The sequence below is a fragment of the Corylus avellana genome, chromosome ca2, assembly GCF_901000735.1.
Source record: "Corylus avellana chromosome ca2, CavTom2PMs-1.0".
NCBI lineage: Eukaryota > Viridiplantae > Streptophyta > Magnoliopsida > Fagales > Betulaceae > Corylus > Corylus avellana.
Genome location: NC_081542.1, coordinates 45,453,921 through 45,472,596, shown reverse-complemented (window position 1 = coordinate 45,472,596; position 18,676 = coordinate 45,453,921). Strand labels below are relative to the sequence as shown.

At 37.1% G+C, this 18,676-nt stretch overlaps 1 protein-coding gene and 1 pseudogene across 1 annotated transcript in view; both read left to right on the top strand.

Moving 5' to 3' along the window:
• LOC132170282 (G-type lectin S-receptor-like serine/threonine-protein kinase At1g11330) overlaps positions 1 to 3,943 on the top strand; it is a 29,450-nt gene extending 25,507 nt beyond the window's left edge. Inside the window, exons 2-7 of the mRNA XM_059581202.1 lie at positions 1,774 to 1,881; positions 1,998 to 2,179; positions 2,256 to 2,466; positions 2,719 to 2,956; positions 3,048 to 3,198; positions 3,309 to 3,943. Of these exons, the coding sequence (XP_059437185.1) occupies positions 1,774 to 1,881; positions 1,998 to 2,179; positions 2,256 to 2,466; positions 2,719 to 2,956; positions 3,048 to 3,198; positions 3,309 to 3,617 (1,199 nt within the window). The 3' untranslated portion in view covers positions 3,618 to 3,943. The remainder of the gene's footprint in view (positions 1 to 1,773; positions 1,882 to 1,997; positions 2,180 to 2,255; positions 2,467 to 2,718; positions 2,957 to 3,047; positions 3,199 to 3,308) is intronic.
• Positions 3,944 to 7,994: 4,051 nt separating this feature from the next.
• Positions 7,995 to 11,291, top strand: LOC132169963 (G-type lectin S-receptor-like serine/threonine-protein kinase At1g11330; annotated as a pseudogene).
• Positions 11,292 to 18,676: the final 7,385 nt, after the last annotated feature.

Here is an 18,676-nt window from a genome sequence, read left to right as displayed (position 1 = left end):
GCTAACAGAAACAAACCCCTCAAGAATTCCTCTGGAATTCTTACCATATCCGAAGATGGCAATCTGGTAGTGCTAGATGGGCAAAAGAAGCTTCTTTGGTCATCAAATTTAACAAATTCTGTTGGCAATTCGAGTGCCCAGCTTTTAGATTCTGGAAACCTTGTTTTGCGAGGAAACACTACAGGGACAATCATATGGGAGAGTTTCCAACATCCTTCTAATACAATGATAAAAAATATGAAAATTAGTACGGATGTTAGAACGGGTAAGAAAGTGCAGCTGACATCATGGAGAAGTCCTTCTGATCCATCCATTGGAAACTTCTCTGGCGGTATTGATGTGCGTAATCTTCCGGAATTGTTTATTTGGAATGGCAGTAGACCATATTGGCGGAGTGGTCCATGGAACGGCCAAGTCTTTATCGGACTACCGAACATGTATTTTGTATATCGTGATGGATTTAGTCTTGTAGACGATAAAGAAGGAGCATTCTATTTTACTTTTTCCTATTCGAACCGGTCTCGCCGATTACATTTTGTCTTGAATGAGCAAGGAAATCTACTTCAAGTAGATAGCAAAAATGGGGAGGATGGGGAGGCCACGTGGTCATCTTTCCAGACTGAGTGCGATGTTTATGGCAAGTGTGGGGCATTTGGAAGCTGTAATTCACATAATTCACCAATTTGCAGCTGTTTACGGGGGTTTGAGCCAAAAAACACAGAAGAATGGAACAGAGGAAATTGGACTAGTGGATGTGTGAGGACGACATCCTTGAAGTGTGAGAGGGTGAACAATGGCAGTGATGGGGGCAAAAAAGAAGGATTTTTGAAACTGACGATGATGAAAGTGCCAGACTTGGCAGATTGGTCATCTGCTCGTGAAGAAAATTGTAGAAACCAATGCTTGGAGAATTGTTCTTGTGTTGCTTACGCATTTGATGCTGGCACTGGTTGTATGCCATGGACAAGAAACTTAATTGACCTACAGAAGTTATCGAGTGGCGGAATTGATCTTCATGTGCGTTTGGCCTATTCAGAACTTGGTGAGTTGTTTCTGTTTTCTGTCAAAATTTATCTTATGCTTCAAATCATCCACTCCTGATGCAATTGTTTGGTTACTTTATGTTGCAAAATTGATAAAATTGTGTTACAGTCCAACTCCTATCATGTTGAGGAGATAAACAGCTTGAGAGTTTTAACTGAGCTAGAAACTTCTTAGGTATATTAAGTAATATATATTTTCTTAAGCGAGACTTAACACTCATAAATGCACTTACAACAATCTCCCCTTAACCAGATGCATATGGACACCCGTACACCAATTTCAAGGAGCTAAACACTCTCACAAGTACACTCACAATAATCTCTCATTCAACAAGATGCATTTGGACACCCGTACACCTGTTCCACGAAGCTAAACACTCTCACAAGTGCACTCACAACAATTTCGTCCTCAACCAGACACATCTGGACGCCGTACAACCATTCTAAGAAGCTAACCATAGCTTTGATACCACTTGTTGCGAGATAAAGCGCTTATGAGAGTTTTTACCAAGAGAACGTTAATATACATATTTGAACACCACTCCAACACAAAAGCCTAAGCTAATAGTTTGAGTCTTCTTAGGTATATATTAACTACTATTTTTTTCTTTATATTTTCTCAATGTGAGACTTAACATTCACAAGTACACTCATGACATATCATTCCCTAACTTTCCAAGCTAAGGAAGTCTTTGGATGAATTAGTTTGATGTTTTCTCTGAATTTACAGATACAAAGGAAAAAGTGAAAGTAATCATCACAGTCTCAGTGATCATTGTATTAATATTCACTGGCATCTGCACTTACCTATTGTGGCGTTGGATGGCTAAACAAAACGGTAATATGCACATTTCTTTTTGCTTACAAAATAGTCTTGATATCTCGATGGACTAAGAATTGTTACCACATTTCTACAGAGAGATTACTAACAACTATTGTATAAATACCCTGTAGGGAGAAGGAAAACAAAAATGTTATTGTACAAATTTTCTGGTGAAGAGAAGCTTGGAGACAACGTGAACCAAGTTAAACTCCAAGAGCTACTGTTATTCAACCTTCAGGAACTGGCAAGTGCAACAAACAACTTCCATCAATCAAACAAGCTTGGGCAGGGTGGGTTTGGTCCCGTATACAGGGTAATGGTTGCTCTTGTAGAGGCTTATTACCTAACAACTTGAATATGTAGTCAATTACTTGTTTCTTTGTTTACAGGGAAAATTGTCAAATGGACAAGAAATTGCAGTAAAAAGACTTTCAAGAGACTCTGGACAAGGGCAAGAAGAATTTATGAATGAGGTAGTGGTGATATCTAAACTCCAGCACCGAAATCTCGTTAGACTCCATGGCTGCTGTGTTGAAGGGGAAGAAAAGATGTTGGTTTACGAATACATGCCAAACAAAAGTTTGGATGCATTTCTCTTTGGTTAGTTCATGCTTATGCCCTTTGTTAGTATCTTCCAATATTACAATCTAAAATTATCTACATTGAGAGAAAAAAATGAAATGATATTCTTAGTTGTGGTATCTTAGTTTGTAAATGCATACTTTTCTTATGTGACTTCACCAAATTTTCAGCTTTTACAAACATGATAGAGTTCACCTTGCAAGTTCAAACCGTGTGTACCCTTTTTTTTTTTTTTTTTTTAATTTGGTTAATTTGAATAATTTCCTTTAGATCCAGTCAAATCAAAACTACTAGATTGGAGAAGACGCTTCAACATTATTGAGGGAATCTGTCCAGGTCTACTGTACCTTCATAGGGATTCCAGATTAAAGATTATCCCTAGAGACCTAAAAACGAGTAATATCTTGTTGGATGAAGAGCTAAATCCAAAAATATCAGATTTTGGTTTGGCTAGGATTTTTGGGGGTAATGGAGATCAAGCCAATACTACAAGGGTCGTTGGAACATAGTAAGTACCTTTGTTTGGCCAAATTCACAAATATAATTATACTAATATTCCATGTAACAACATTTGTATGTGTTTTATTGTTAAAATTCAGTGGGTACATGTCCCCTGAATATGCAATGAAAGGGCGATTTTCAGAGAAATCGGATGTCTTTAGCTTTAGAGTATTGTTACTCGAGATTGTTAGTGGAAGAAGAAATTCTAGCTTTTTTGATGATGAACAGGACATGAGCCTTCCAGGATTTGTAAGTCTCCCTTATATCGTTGCCTCATTTTTTTAAGAACTTCAATTGCATGTTTCTTATGAGTTTTAGTATTGATGCTAAGAATTTCAATCCCGTTTTCATGTTTTCAGGCATGGAAAATGTGGAATGCAGACAACATTGTGGCGTTAACTGACCCAATCATATGTGAACCAAGCTTTGAAATGGAAATTTTGAGATGCATAAATGTTGGGTTGCTGTGTGTGCAAGATTTTGCTAATGATAGGCCAACTGTACCCATTGTTATTTCCATGCTTAAAAGTGAGATTATTGATCTGCCTCTTCCAAAGCAACCTGCATTCACGGAAAGGGAGATTGCCCCAGATGCTAGCTCCTCACAAAACAACCAAAGTAAATGCTCTGTTAACAATGTTACTGTTACAATGGTTCAAGGCCGATAGCAAGCATCTGTTCTTTGAAAAAACCACTTCGTGTGTATAGGTGTTGAAAGATTTCAGGGTTATATTAAGAGAACCCTTTACCAAATCACCTCTTGACTTTCCCTATGGTTATTTGTATAAGTCTTTGGAAATAGTTTGAGTTATGCAGCATTTAATTTGCTTTGTGATCTTGTTGTCTCTGTTCCAATTTGAAAAGGGATTACGTCATCCTTGTAGTTTTTAGAGTTGGTTAATTCGTTGTTCAAAAAGGCAATTAATTGTTTATGTAAAGCTCGGTTTGGTATATGTTCATTGGTGCTTCGAATGGTTGAAGCTTCAGTTGCAAGCTCATTCGCTGGTGGTTTGAACGACATTCCTTAGTACAGAAACTCGAGAGTTTCGTTCGCTACACACTCGCTAAAGTGTCCGAATGTGTAGCGAACGAAGGCATGACATACTTTTACCTGTTCCAATGAAACCTTAAAAGCCAATGTCATCTATCAATTAAGGAAGCATTTTTTGGGGAAACATTCTTGGAATATCTTGCCTCTTAGACCTAACATTTTCAGGTTTTCCCCTAGCAAGATCTAAAAACATTACAAGTCCTACTATTTATAGGTAAGAAAACTAACAAACTATTCCAAGTAAACTTGGCCCTAACATGATTGGCCGAACAATGGCAACCGGCCATTGGTTCCCTAAATCTGGCAATAGCTTCTCATTGGTTTTCCTTAATTGGCAGAAGCTTCTTATTGGTCCTCGGTTATTGGCAAGGTCGGTTCTATCATTATTCCTTTGAGGCTCTGACATAACTTTGCAGCTTTCCCGACTGTGGTTCTGACATCACCGTCCTTCTGATATTACAACCCTGATATATTCCTGTCCTAAGTTTTAACAATATTCTTTCGGCGCTGGTAGATTCTATCAGATATCAGAATTGAGCTTCCCGAGTATGCCTCGGTCAAGGGTGCCTCGGTGTTTCCTGAGTATTCCTCGGTTCTTGATTTCCTGAGCCGAGGTTCGACCCTCGGTTTGACTGAACAATGCTCGGTGGCCAAGTATTCCTCGGTTCTTGATTTCTCGAGCCGAGGCTCGACCCTCGGTTTGGCTGAACAATTCTTGGTGGATTGTTCTACATCAGCTTTGCTGCCCAATTTGTCAAGGCTCAGCAGAATCGTTCCATCACATGTTTTTTTGAGTTGCCCTTTTGCCAGAATTTTGTGGAGGAATTCTCAATGGCATCTAGATACGTTGGCCTTCTCCTCTCTTCCTTTTGACTCCTAGATTAAGGCTATTCTCAGCGCCCACTCGGCACTGAGTGTTCCTTGGAAAGAAGCCAGAAATTTTCAGATTTCGGCTTTGATAATGATGGATCAGATCAGGCTGACTTAGAATAAATTGATTCATGATTCCATTCAACGAGTCCCCCCCTCTCTGTTTTGAAGCTTATTAAGATCACCACCCATAATCACCTCTCTGTGTGGAACTCTGGAGATCATGCCTCTTCATATTGGGTTTCACCCTCATTAGCTATCTCAAGGTGAATTTTGTCGTGGTAATTAGGCCTAATTTTGCTGTTGCTACTGCAAATCATGAATAAAATTTTCTGGCTATGAATACCTTAAAGCTCCCTCCTATGGAAGCAGGCATGGGTGAAGCTCATGCAGCCCTTCTGGCTTCCAGAATTGCAGTCTCCTTTGTCTACCCCCGCTTGATCATTGAAGGGGACTCCATGCTTACTATCCTTGCTGTAAAGGATCCCCATCTCTTCTTGTACTAGAACTCAATGCCTATTATTTCCAATATTAAGCTCCAATTGCTTTCCATCTCATATCGGAAAGCTGTGAAGATTTTCAAATCTACGAATATAGGTGCACACCTTGTAGTTAGATGGGCCGCTTCCCACTTAATGTTCGAAAGCATTCCCACTATTTCTCATTTTCTTTCCTCTATCAAATTAAGGAGCGGCAAAGACCCTCTTTTGTAATTCTCTTTTCTGTTTCTCCTTTATTTGAATAAAAAAAAAAAAACTCAATTAACAACAACAAAAACCAAAAAATTGTCATACTTCATACCAAAAACAAAGATAGAAAACCCTTTCTCTCTCTCTCCGTCATTTTTCCAAATTCAGTCAAAAATTTAGAAAAGAAAAAATAAGCAATTTGAATAAAAGTAAAATATAAATTAGAATAGAAAATAAAGACAAACAAAAGAACAAAACCATTTGAAATAAAGTAAAAACAAAAAGAAAAAAGAAAAATAGTACTAATCTAATACAAAAGAACTATCTTTTTTCTATACTTTTTCCGGTTTTAATAAATTTTATAGATATAGGAAGAAGTCTTGTCAAATACAGATTTTTTCTTCTTACCATCTTGCTCATGCAAAAAAACAAATTACAAAGATAGGAAATTCTCTCTCGTAAAATTTATAATGAAAAAAAAAAAATCAATTCAAGTAAAAATTAATTAGAAAAGAAAATTAGGACAAAAAAAAAAACGAAAGTTGAAAAACAAAAACACTGGAAACAAGGACAAAAAACAAAGTAAAAAAAAAGAGAGACTGAGAGAGAGAAGAGAAACGTGAATACCAGCCGCCATCGACTTTGTTGGGCTATATGGAATTTCAGGAATCACCATCATTCACATTGGGAAAGCTACAATGGACGATTTCCGTTGGATTTGATATTTCTTGTATAGATTAATCACTTTCCTAATTTTTGAACTTCAAAAGTTTTTCATTGTTAATCTTACAAGTTAAGCATCTCTAAAGCTTTTATATGAAGATATATTTTTCCCGGGCCAAATCATGTTCACAAAGCAATTAATAACTCCTAAATATTGGAACTTTTTTAATGTTGTGGATGATATATTTTTTATTTTTATTTTTAAGTTCGAAGGCTTCAAAAGTTTATACTGTGTAAATTTTAAGGCACATTAGTTTGCTAAATGGACTGTTTCTAACCTTGTTTTTGAAAGTATTCTCAAATGATCTTTCAATTCAGATTAAGAGTGAGAATGATATGATCTTCCATTGTAACATTTTCCCGTATTTGATGAAAAAAAAAAAAAAAAAGCTAATGAATTTATCAAATGCATCTTCTCTCCAGCCTCAAGGTAGGAAGTCATTCACGACAAATGGGAGTAGGAATGGAGCCAGGAAATTTTATAGGAGGGGCCAACCAAATTTTTTTTTTTTTGGTTATTTAGAATTTTTTTTATTAAAAAAAATTATTTTGATTGTTTTTTATAAATTAAAGACTACCGTAAGGACCAAAAATGGTGAGCATTTGAAAGTAAGAGCCAAAAAATGGACATTTAAAAATAAGGACTAAAAATAAAAAAATTTAATGGCAAAAAAATTAGGGTTAAATACCTCAAAACCCCCTAGGGTTTAGCAACTTTATTTTTTCCCCCCTGGGGTTTCACTTTTATCACAGGACCCCCCTGAGGTTTTGATAAAGACCAATTTAGTCAATCCGTTAGTTGACCGTTAAGACTGACACGTGGACCAGATGGGGGTCCTAACGTGTCTGTCCTAACGGTCAACTAACGTCAACTAACGGATGGACTAATTTGGTCACTTATCAAAACTATAGGGACCTCCTGTGATAAAAATGAAACCCCAGGGGGAAAAAAATAAAGTTGAAAAACCCTAGGGGGGTTTGTAGTATTTAACCCAAAAAATTAAGAATAAGGCCAAAAGTTTTTATTGGATATGGCCAAAAAATCTAAAAATAGGACCACCTTTTTTTTTTTTTTTTTTGGAGGGGCCAAATGACTAAACTTAAAACATTACTTTACTTTTTTTTTTTTTTTTACTTACAATTTTTTTTTTTCCTTATTTTGGGAGGGAACCATGGCCTACCCCGGTCCCCTCCCCCTCCGTCTCTGAATGGGAGGCTTCATCGACATTGACCAACTTTCCACCAGGAAACTGATATGGGTTTTATCATTTTTTTTTTCATAGACTACCTTTCACCAATAAATTTAATTATTTAATTTATATTCTAACCCACTTATTCCAAATATAATATTTACAATTTAAATGACAAATAAAAGATAAACGTTACCATATATTTGAACTTGAAATGTGTTGCTGACCTTGTGGATGATCTGTTTGAACTTGAACCGAGGCTAGCTTTATCTCTAACATTGATGATGTTACACCACTTTCAGGGTGAAGCGGACAATTGAAGGCTGAAGCGTCTAAATGTTTGAAGCCGAAGTCCAAAAAGGCAGCTTTGAATGATAGAAAGTCGAAAGCATTGACAGAAAAACGCGTTTGATAGAAATATCTGTCGAAGAAAAGTACGAGGACGAGAAGCAAGGAATCAATAATGCTCGTCGCTCCAGCCATCCAAAACCTGTATTCTCACAAACAAGAAGCGTTGAATCTATGGAACTTGTTCGAAACACCAACTTGTCTGCTCTTCTTGTCTTGCTATCTTGCTTTTGTTTACAGTTTGGCTCTGCAACAGACACCATCACAGCAGCTAAATTCATCAACGACTCTGAAACCATCATCTCCAATGGGGGTGACTTCAAACTGGGATTTTTCAGCCCTCCAAATTCTACCGACCGGTATGTTGGGATATGGTATGCTGAAATTTCTGTGTTCACTGTCGTATGGGTTGCTAACAGAAACAATCCCCTCAAGAATTCCTCTGGAATTCTTACCATATCCGAAGTTGGGAATCTGGTAGTGTTAGATGGGCAAAAGAAGGTTCTCTGGTCATCAAATTTAACAAATTCTGTTGTCAATTCCAGTGCCCAGCTTTTAGATTCTGGAAACCTTGTCTTGCAAGGAAACACTACAGGGACATTCTTATGGGAGAGTTTCCAACATCCTTCTGATACATTCATGGAAAAAATGAAAATTAGTACGGATGTTAGAACGGGTAAGAAAATGCAGCTGACATCATGGAAAAGTCCTTCTGATCCATCCATTGGAAACTTCTCCGCCGGTATTGAGGTTCGAAATATTCCTGAAATTTTCATCTGGAACGACAGTAACACATATTGGCGGAGTGGTCCATGGAACGGCCAGATCTTTATTGGAATACCGGACATGATTTCTGTATATCTTGATGGATTTAATCTTGTACCTGATAATGATGGAACATTCTATTTATCTTTTTCCTTTTCAAACGATTCTTTCACAACAAAATTTGTCTTGAATGCGCAAGGAAATATACAGCAAACATATTTCGACACTGGGGATGATCACTGGGGGATCGAGTGGTCAGCTTTGAATACAGACTGCGATGTTTATGGCAGGTGTGGGGCGTTTGGAAGCTGTAATTCACAGAATTCACCAATTTGCAGCTGTATACCGGGGTTTGAGCCAAAGAACAGAAAAGAATGGAACAGAGGAAATTGGACTAGTGGATGTGTGAGGAGGAGACCCTTGCAGTGTGAGAGGGTGAACAATGGCAGTGATGGGGGCAAAAAAGATGGATTTTTGAAACTGACGAAGATCAAAGTACCAGACTTGGCAGATCGGTCATCTGCTCGTGAAGAAAAATGTAGAAATTGTTGGAAGTCCCACATTGCCTGGGTATTAAGGAGATTGTCCATTTATAAGGTGAGGGGAAACCTCAACTCTAGAGCTAGCTTTTGGGTTGAGTTAGGCCCAAGACCCATTTCTAACATGGTATCAGAGCCTAACCCAATTAATTGGCTGTGGCCCACAGTCACCCATTGTCGCACGTGTTGGCTTGGATGTCCTCCCGCCACACGTGAGGGGGCGTGTTGGAAGTCCCACATTGCCTGGGTATTAAGGAGATTGTCCATTTATAAGGTGAGGGGAAACCTCAACTCTAGAGCTAGCTTTTGGGTTGAGTTAGGCCCAAGACCCATTTCTAACAGAAATCAATGCTTGGAGAATTGTTCTTGTGTAGCTTACGCATTTGTTGCTGGCATTGGCTGTATGCCATGGACAGGAAGCTTAATTGACCTACAGAAATTCTCGAGTGGCGGAATTGATCTTTATGTCCGTTTGGCCTATTCAGAACTTGGTGAGTTGTTTCTGTTTTCTTTTAAAATTTATCTTATGCTTCAAATCATCCACTGCTGGTGCAGTTCATAGGCTAATTTTGTGTTGCAAAATAGATAAAATTATATTTCAAACAAACCCATGTCACCCCCAACATGCCAATTGCTTAGGAAGTCCTTGTAGTTCTGTTTTTACCAAAATAGATAATTCTGTTTTACCAAAAAAAAAAAAGGTAAATATTCTCTAGCCTATTTTGGAGGAATTAGTTTGATGTTTTCTCTGATTTACAGATAAAGAGGGAAATGTGAAAGTAATCGTAACAGTCACAGTGATCATAGGAGTATATTCACTGGCATTTGCATTTACTTATTGTGGCGTTGGATGTCTAAACAAAAAGGTAATATGCACCTTCCTCTTTGTAGCTGGAAGGACCCTCATCCTCTCTCTTTTCTTCTCTCTTCTTTGTATGCACATTCCTACTAGCTCAATTGACTAAGATTTATAAACACCGTGAAGAGGAGGAGAAGTTATTGTTGAACATGGGTGAAGACAACCATGGAGACAACGTGAACCAAGCTAAACTCGAAGAGCTGCCAATATTCAATCTTAAGGAGTTGGCAAGTTCAACAAACAGCTTCCATCAATCAAATAAGCTTGTGCAGGGTGGATTTGGTCTTGTATACAGGGTAATGGTTAATCTTGTAGAGGGTTATTGCCTAACAATTTGAATATATAGTCAAGTTGTTGTTTGTTTACAGGGAAAATTGTTAGACGAACAAGAAATTGCAGTAAAAAGACTTTTGAAAGCCTCTGGACAAGGGCTAGAAGAATTTATGAATGAGATGGTGGTGATATCTAAACTCCAACATCGGAATCTCGTTAGACTCCTTGGCTGCTGCATTGAAGGGGAAGAAAAGATGTTGGTTTATGAATACATGCCAAACAAAAGTTTGGACACATTTCTCTTTGGTTAGTTCATTCCAATGGCCTTTGTTGGGATATTACAATCTAAAATTATCTACATGCAGAGATAAAAATGGAATGATATTCTTGGTTGTGGTATCTTAGTGTGTAAATGCTTACTTTTTTTAATTATGTGACTTCACCAAATTTACACTGCTTCCAAACATTACTGAAGTTCACCTTACAAGTGTAATGTGACTGCACTTTTCTTTTTCTTATTTGGTTTGAATAATTTTCTTAGATTCAGTCAAACCAAAACTACTACATTGGAGAAGACGCTTCAACATTATCGAGGGAATTAGTCGAGGTCTGCTATACCTTCACAGGGATTCTAAATTAAGGATTATTCATAGAGATTTAAAAGCAAGTAATATCTTGTTGGATGAAGAGCTAAATCCAAAAATATCAGATTTTGGTATGGCAAGGATTTTCGGGGGCAATGAAGATCAGGCCAATACTACAAGGGTCGTTGGAACATAGTAAGTACCTATGTTTGGCCAAATTCATAAATATAAGTACACTAATATTTTATGTAACAAGATTTGGATGTGTTTTTTGTTAAAATTTAGTGGGTACATGTCTCTTGAGTATGCAATGAAAGGGCAATTTTTAGAGAAATCAGATGTCTTCAGCTTTGGAGTGTTGTTACTTAAGATAATTAGTGGAAGAAGAAATTCTAGCTTTTATGATGATGAGCCGGCCATGAGCCTTATAGGATTTGTAAGCCTTCCTTAGATCATTGCTTCATTTTTAAGAACCTCAATTGATGTTTCTTATGAGTTTCATGTGTTAGGTTATGTTTTGGCTCATTCGGTTTGCGTGTAAAGTTGGTGAAAATGAAGCATCTTAACATGTCCAGAAAACAGATTCTAGAAGGCAGGTCTGGACCCCCAGAAGCCAGGTTCGGACCCAATTTCCAGAGAATACCTGTTGAAAGGCATGTCCGGACCTCCAGAAGCCGGGTCCGGACACAAAAACCAGCAAGCCTGTTTTGATGGGCAGGTCCGAACCGCCAGAAGCTGGGTCCGGACCTGATTTCCAGAATCTGGATTTTGAAGGAGAGGTCCGAACCGCCAGAAGCTGGGTCCGGACCTCATTTCTAGAAAGCGTTATTTTTCTGAGATGTCCGGACACAAGATTTGGAGATCCGGACATCACTAGGTTACGCATATGTAACCCTAGCCATGTCCAGACCCCAGATTAGCAATGTCCGGACACGGCAGCTTTGTTATGTTTTATTTTCTATTTAAGCAAACTAATTTGCCATTTATTTGTACGTATTTTTTGGAGAGCAAAATTAGAAAGCCTAGAGAGAGAGATTTTGTTCTAGGTTTGTTTGAGAAAAGGTTAAATACGTGAAACCAATCGGAGTTCCGGTGAAAGGAAATCTTATAGAAGAATTGTGCCAGATGTTCTGGAAAGGGCTACTGCGGTAGAAGTCAAGTGGGTCGCTTGTCGTGCACAAGGAAGAGTAAATTGCAAAGGTTTTGTAATTCTTCTTGTATTCCTTATTCTTCTCATAATGGATTGATTTCCTGGGTTTAGCTGTCTCGGAGAGGTTTTACATTTAGAGAGTTCTCTAAATGGTTTCTTATTCGTAACCAAATATCTGTGTTCTTGATTTTCATTACATATTTGTATTTGGTTGGTTATTGATTGTTAGGTCAGATCTTATTCCGCTTAATATTTGTGAATCACCTAGACATTTGAATAGGTGTCATTTGGAGTCGTTTTAGATTTTTCAATTGGTATCAGAGCGGGTTCACTCTGTGAAAGAATTATTTCCTGAGTGTGATCCGAGACTCCATACCAAATGTCTCATACTGTTGCTCCGAATTCCATTCCCGTCTTTGATGGAACTAATTATACGCTTTGGAAAATACGTATGAGAGCATACTTTAAATCCATTAGCGTTTGGCATATTGTTGAATCTGGATGGACTCGTCCAGACAAAGCAATAGCTTAATGGACAACGGAGGAAAAGAATAATGCTACTGCTAATGACAAAGCTATAAATGCTATTTACATATCTGTTTCAAATGAGAAATTTTTTAGAATTTCTAGATGTGAAATAGCTAAGGAAGCTTGGAAAACTTTAGAAATCACACATGAAGGAACTACGGTTGTTAGAACTTAAAAAATTCAAATGTTGGTTTCTCAGTTTGAGGAGATTAGAATGCAGGAAGATGAAACTTTTGATGAATTTTATTCAAAGCTTAGTGCCATTAGAAACTCTACCATTAATTTGGAAAAGAAAATGAATGATGCTAAAGTGGTGAAAAAAATGTTAAGATCTTTGCCTGAGAGGTTTATTCCCCAAATTGCTGCTTTACAACAAAGCAAGGACTTAGATACTATGAGAGTAGAAGAACTTGTAGGTTCCCTTTAGACCTTTGAGCTAATTCTTCCTAAACACAAGAACACCAAGAATATTGCTCTTAAGGCAAAAAATGTTAAGGTTGACTCTTGTGGTTCATCTGATGAGGATTTTGAAAATGAGGAAGAAATTGCTATGTTTGCTAAGAAGTTTAGGAAATTCTTTAGAGCCAAGAAAGGAAATTTTAGAAATAGCAATTCACAATTTTCTGAGAAATCTAGAAATGAGAATGTTGAGAAAGGAAAGTCACCTAGAGGTATCAAGTGTCACGAATGTAGAGGACATGGGCACATTCGTGTTGACTGTGCTAACTTGAGAAAGTCAAATGGCAAGGCATTTAATGTGACTCAAAGTGATGAGTCAGACAAGGACGATGCTGAACAGGGAGTTAATTACTTAGCATTTGGAGTTACTTATGAGAGTGAGCATGAGAATAGTGAGTGTAATTGTCAAGACAAACAAGGTGTGTCCGATAATGATTCGGAAGAAGAAGATGATTTGCAAAATGCTTATAATAATCTCTTTGTGGAATACACTAAACTGAAAAAGCTGAATAAGCAGCAATTGAAGAAACTCAATGAGGTTAATCTTGAAAATGATCAACTTTCTGTCACCTTAACTGATTCTCTTGCTACTCATAATACTTTGATGTCTGAAAATCAAATGCTAATTTCCAAAGTGAAATCCTTAGAGAATGAACTGAATGAATCAAAGAATCATTTAACAAAATTCTCTAGTGAAAAGCTAAATCAAATGCTACATAATCAGAAACATTCGTTTGATAGAACTGGATTGGGTTTTGATAAATTTGCTATTTTATCTACTAATGTTGCTTCTTCTTCAAAGTTGATTTTTGTGAAACCAGTGAACAAAGAAGATAGCTTGGCTGAAAAGAAGGTAATTTCTCCTCAAATTTCCAAAGGTAGAAAAGGTAAGGGAACTCTAACTGATTCCTATATGTCTAGTTCTAAGTCGAGAAGTATGCACATGTTAAGGAACCAACCTTCTCAAAGGTTTATTCCTACGTGTCATAACTGTGGTAAGTTTGGACATATTCGTCCTAAGTGTTTTCAGCTTAACAGTCATGAGCCTAAAAGAGAATATTTCCATTCTAGAAATAGTTATGAGAAATTATTCAACGTGATGAAAGATGTAGTAACACGGTTGGATGTCTTGGATAAGAGTCACACAGTTGTCCCTGATGTGAAGAAAGTTCGGGTCAAGAAGATTAATACCATTCACCCATTGAGGGGGAGTGGTAATGGACTCACCTAGATTAGGTGGGAACTTGACATGCCTAGAAACTAAGCATATTGATAATTTTTCGTTGTTGTTCTAGGGCATTTTGGTTATTTTTTTTCTTTTCTTTGGTTCTGTTATTTTTATGATATTTTTTTTTTCTTTTCTCTCTTTCTTGTTTGGTGGTCAGTTTCTCATGTATTGTTCCGAAATGCATATTGTACATATGAGTGGGGTCAACAATTCTGCGATTTACATCTAATGATTCATATGTTTTATGATCTGCCTTGTTTTTCTAAATATTGTTGAGGGAGTAAGAGTCAGTTTTTCTTATGTTCGAAGTTGTGCACTATTTGCCCCCATTAAGTTTGTATTTTTGATATGTGTTTGGAAATTCGGATCAAACATTTTTTTTGGAAGATAGGTAATGTCCTTTCTATTCACTTGACCAACTCGTTAGTTGAACCTAGCTCCTAAAAATTCCGACATTTTCTTCAATAAATAATTAAAAAAAAAAGAGAAAAAAGAGGGGTGCATAAAATATGCTCAAATGACTTATGCTTGCTTCTATATGTCCCTATAGAAAGAATCAGTGATCAAATCATTGCGGAAATAGATGGTTACTAAAGGACATGATGAAAAGCGAATGATTAGTCTCCGGGAAAGTGTATCGGATGAGGGACTCTAGGTCCTAACATTATAAGGTTTGACTGTGGCTTGAATCAGACTGGTTGTCTTTCATTTACTAAATGTTTGTCTAGATTTACTTTCCACTGATGAAATCTTATTTAATGGGAGTTTTCACACACTACACCTTCGCATGAGTTTTTTGAGTTATTGCAAATAATTCATCATGCATATGGTACATTTATGGTGTGTGTGTAGTATGTTGATCACTCCGGATGGTTAAGATATTCATAAGAACGAGCATGAGGTGTTGGACATCAATACAAGTTTTTATTTATGGTCAAATTTTTTTTGTTTGTGGTTTCTGTTTAAGGGGGAGAAATTTTTTTTATGATCTTGCATTTCACTCATTATGCATTCATAACTCATTTCACTCATTATGAACAGATTTGGTTTGGTCATTGTTTATTCCTGTTCCACATATGCTTTGATGAATTTTGTGAGTGTTTCAGGAACCATGAAGACCATTTGTCATTTTGTGACAAAAAGGGGGAGTTGATTTTGATGTGTCATTTTCATTTATTTTTGTCCCCGAATGGCCAAAAGGGGGAGTTTGTTAGGTTATGTTTTGGCTCATTCGGTTTGCGTGTAAAGTTGGTGAAAATGAAGCATCTTAACATGTCCAGAAAACAGATTCTAGAAGGCAGGTCTGGACCCCCAGAAGCCAGGTCTGGACCCAATTTCCAGAGAATACCTATTGAAGGGCATGTCCGGACCGCCAGAAGCCGGGTCCGGACACAAAAACCAGCAAGCCTGTTTTGATGGGCAGGTCCGGACCTGATTTCCAGAAGCTGCTTTTTACAGAGCAGGTCCGGACCTCCAGAAGCTGGGTCCGAACCTGATTTCCAAAAACTGGATTTTGAAGGAGAGGTTCGGACCGCCAGAAGCTGGGTCCAGACCTCATTTCCAAAAAGCGTTATTTTTCTGAGATGTCCGGACACAAGATTTGGAGGTCCGGACATCACTAGGTTACGCATATGTAACCCTAGCCATGTCCGGACCCCAGATTAGCCATGTCCGGACACGGCAGCTTTGTTCTGTTTTATTTTCTATTTAAGCAAACTAATTTGCCATTTATTTGTACGTATTTTTTGGAGAGCAAAATTAGAGAGCCTAGAGAGAGAGATTTTGTTCTAGGTTTGTTTGAGAAAAGGTTAAATACGTGAAGCCAATCAGAGTTCCGGTGAAAGGAAATCTTATAGAAGAATTGTGCCAGATATTCTAGAAAGGGCTACTGCGGTAGAAGTCAAGTGGGTCGCTTGTCGTGTACAAGGAAGAGTAAATTGCAAAGGTTTTGTAATTCTTCTTGTATTCCTTATTCTTCTCATAGTGGATTGATTTCCTGGGTTTGGCTGCCCCGCAGAAGTTTTACATTTAGAGAGTTCTCTAAATGGTTTCCTCTTCGTAACCAAATATCTGTGTTCTTGATTTTCATTACATATCTGTATTTGGTTGACTATTGATTGTTAGGTCAGATCTTATTCCGCTTAATAGTTGTGAATCACCTAGACAATTGAATAGGTGTCTTTTGGAGTCGTTTTAGATTTTTCAGATTTGATATTGGAAATAATCAGATATCAGAAACCCCTTTTGGTCCGAAACCCCTTCTCGCCCAAATCGCTGGCCGTTTGGTGAGGTGCGAGAGCGCGAAAGAGAGGCGAGAGAGACGTGAGACATGAGAAGAGAGAGGAGAGATGAGAGAGAATCAGTTGTTTATAATTTAATAATGCATTGGGTATCTACAGTGTTTCCATTGGATGTGGGTAATTTTTTTGGAGATTTTCTCTTAACATAGGGACGGGAATAGGCTATAAGGAGTCTGCTGCTAGTGCTGTAATCATGATGTATACAATTCCTTTTCTTGGCATGCAAAAATCAGCCTGTTTATGTTAATCAATACTACTGTTTCAGATACAGAATTGTCCAATCCTACAATTCATTAAACTCAAATAAAAAATAACTGAAATAATGAAAAAAATTATATATAGCTAAAAAAATGTGTTTCAATTTTTATGAAAAAAAAGGGGGGTTGTCAGTTACTATAACCAACTTTTAATAAGTAACCGTTGGTTGTGGTTATTTAAAAATGAATAATGACTTAAACTGGTTGTGGTTGTGGTTAAGAAGAAATAACCGCAACTACAATTATTTGTACACATTCAAAATACTTTGTTGCACATTGCTGTATCCAAAAATGAAGCCCAAGCAAGTTCTCCTTTTTTTTTTTTTTTTTTTTTTAATTGAACGAGAATAAAGTTGAAACATTGAGAATAAAGTTGAAACATTAATGGAAGAAATAACCCCAACTACAATTATTTATTTATTTATTTTTGATATGTCCACACAATAAGGGGAGAGGAATTCGAACTAGTGACCACCGCTTCATAAGGCGTGGTCCCCAGCCAATTGAGCTACTCTTGTGACGCAACTACAATTATTTGTACATCTTCAAAAATACTTTGGTGCACATTGCTGTATCCAAAAATGAAGCCCAAGCAAGTTCTCGTTTTTTCTTGTGTTTTTTTACTGAACGAGAATACAGTTGAAACATTAATGGAGGTCTATCGTACGTGCTGAAAGGAGCTTACTATAACTTATAAGGATTCACTATCAGTGATTAAATCATTTTTTACGTGAGCTTTTTGTTATTTTGTGTTTTCATTTTAATTTATAACATCTGCTTTTATTTTTATTTTTGTGTCCCTTTTCAAGTTTGTTTTAGCATTTAATTTCTATTTTTAACGTGCTTTTTAGTGTAACATTTCTTCTCTTATTGTCCAGACAATCCAGTGACCCACCAGTGACCCACCAGACAATCCAGCAAACGTCCTTTATTGTCCGCGAACAACGTTAACAAACGTTGATTCATTGACGTGTACGCAGGTCTGATCATCCAAATCCTATGAATACAGTTCTACTGTACGGCCAATCTAGCTTCTCATCATTTAAAGCCATAATTATGCTTATTATATATAGGAATACTTCTGCCTCTCCGCTCAAGTCTCCGTAGGTCCCGTTTTCTTCTTTTTTTAAATTTTTTCCTCAGCCCCGATGCTTATTATAGGAATCCATATTCCTGCCTCTCAGCTCAAGCTAGCGACCTCTCTCAAGTGGTTCCCCTTTTCTTTTCTTTTTCTATTTTATTTTTGTACGTCTGGATTATTCCTTTATATCTACGCATATCTGTATGGATAAACCAATCGATCAACTTCTAATCGGTTTGGCATATCGTTTTATATTTGTTGAACTATAATGTCTTTTATGCATAAAAGATACATTACATGTCACCATATATCGTGTTCATGTGTCAAGAAGACTAGTCTTATATTAGAAAATAAAACTATACTGAGAAACCTTTCTATAAATAGCATCGCCTTCTAAAAATACTTTGTTTAGTGGATCCCAAGTCTCCTTAATTTTTCAATCATCTCATTCAGACATTTTCATAGATTATATATACAAGAACAAATTAGCAAATTAGTTTTTGCTAACAAAGATGCTAAAAAACACCAAATCAACAAAAGCAAATGCACGTGGACAGACAACTCATAAGATTCCAAGATATGTAAACAAATAAATCACAGTACCACTGACCTGCAAGACAAGCCCTTTATGCTTCATGTTTGGAAAACAACGTAAAAATCGTTGCTTCAGTGAGGTGTGCAGATCTGATATCGATATCCAATCCTATAAATAGAGGACGCCCAATCTTCTCATTTAAAGCCATTTCCTTCTACAATTCGACAAAAAAAAAAAAGAAAAAGAAGCCATTTCCTTTTAACTTTCAGACTACTATATATCACGTACCTCTCCTAAA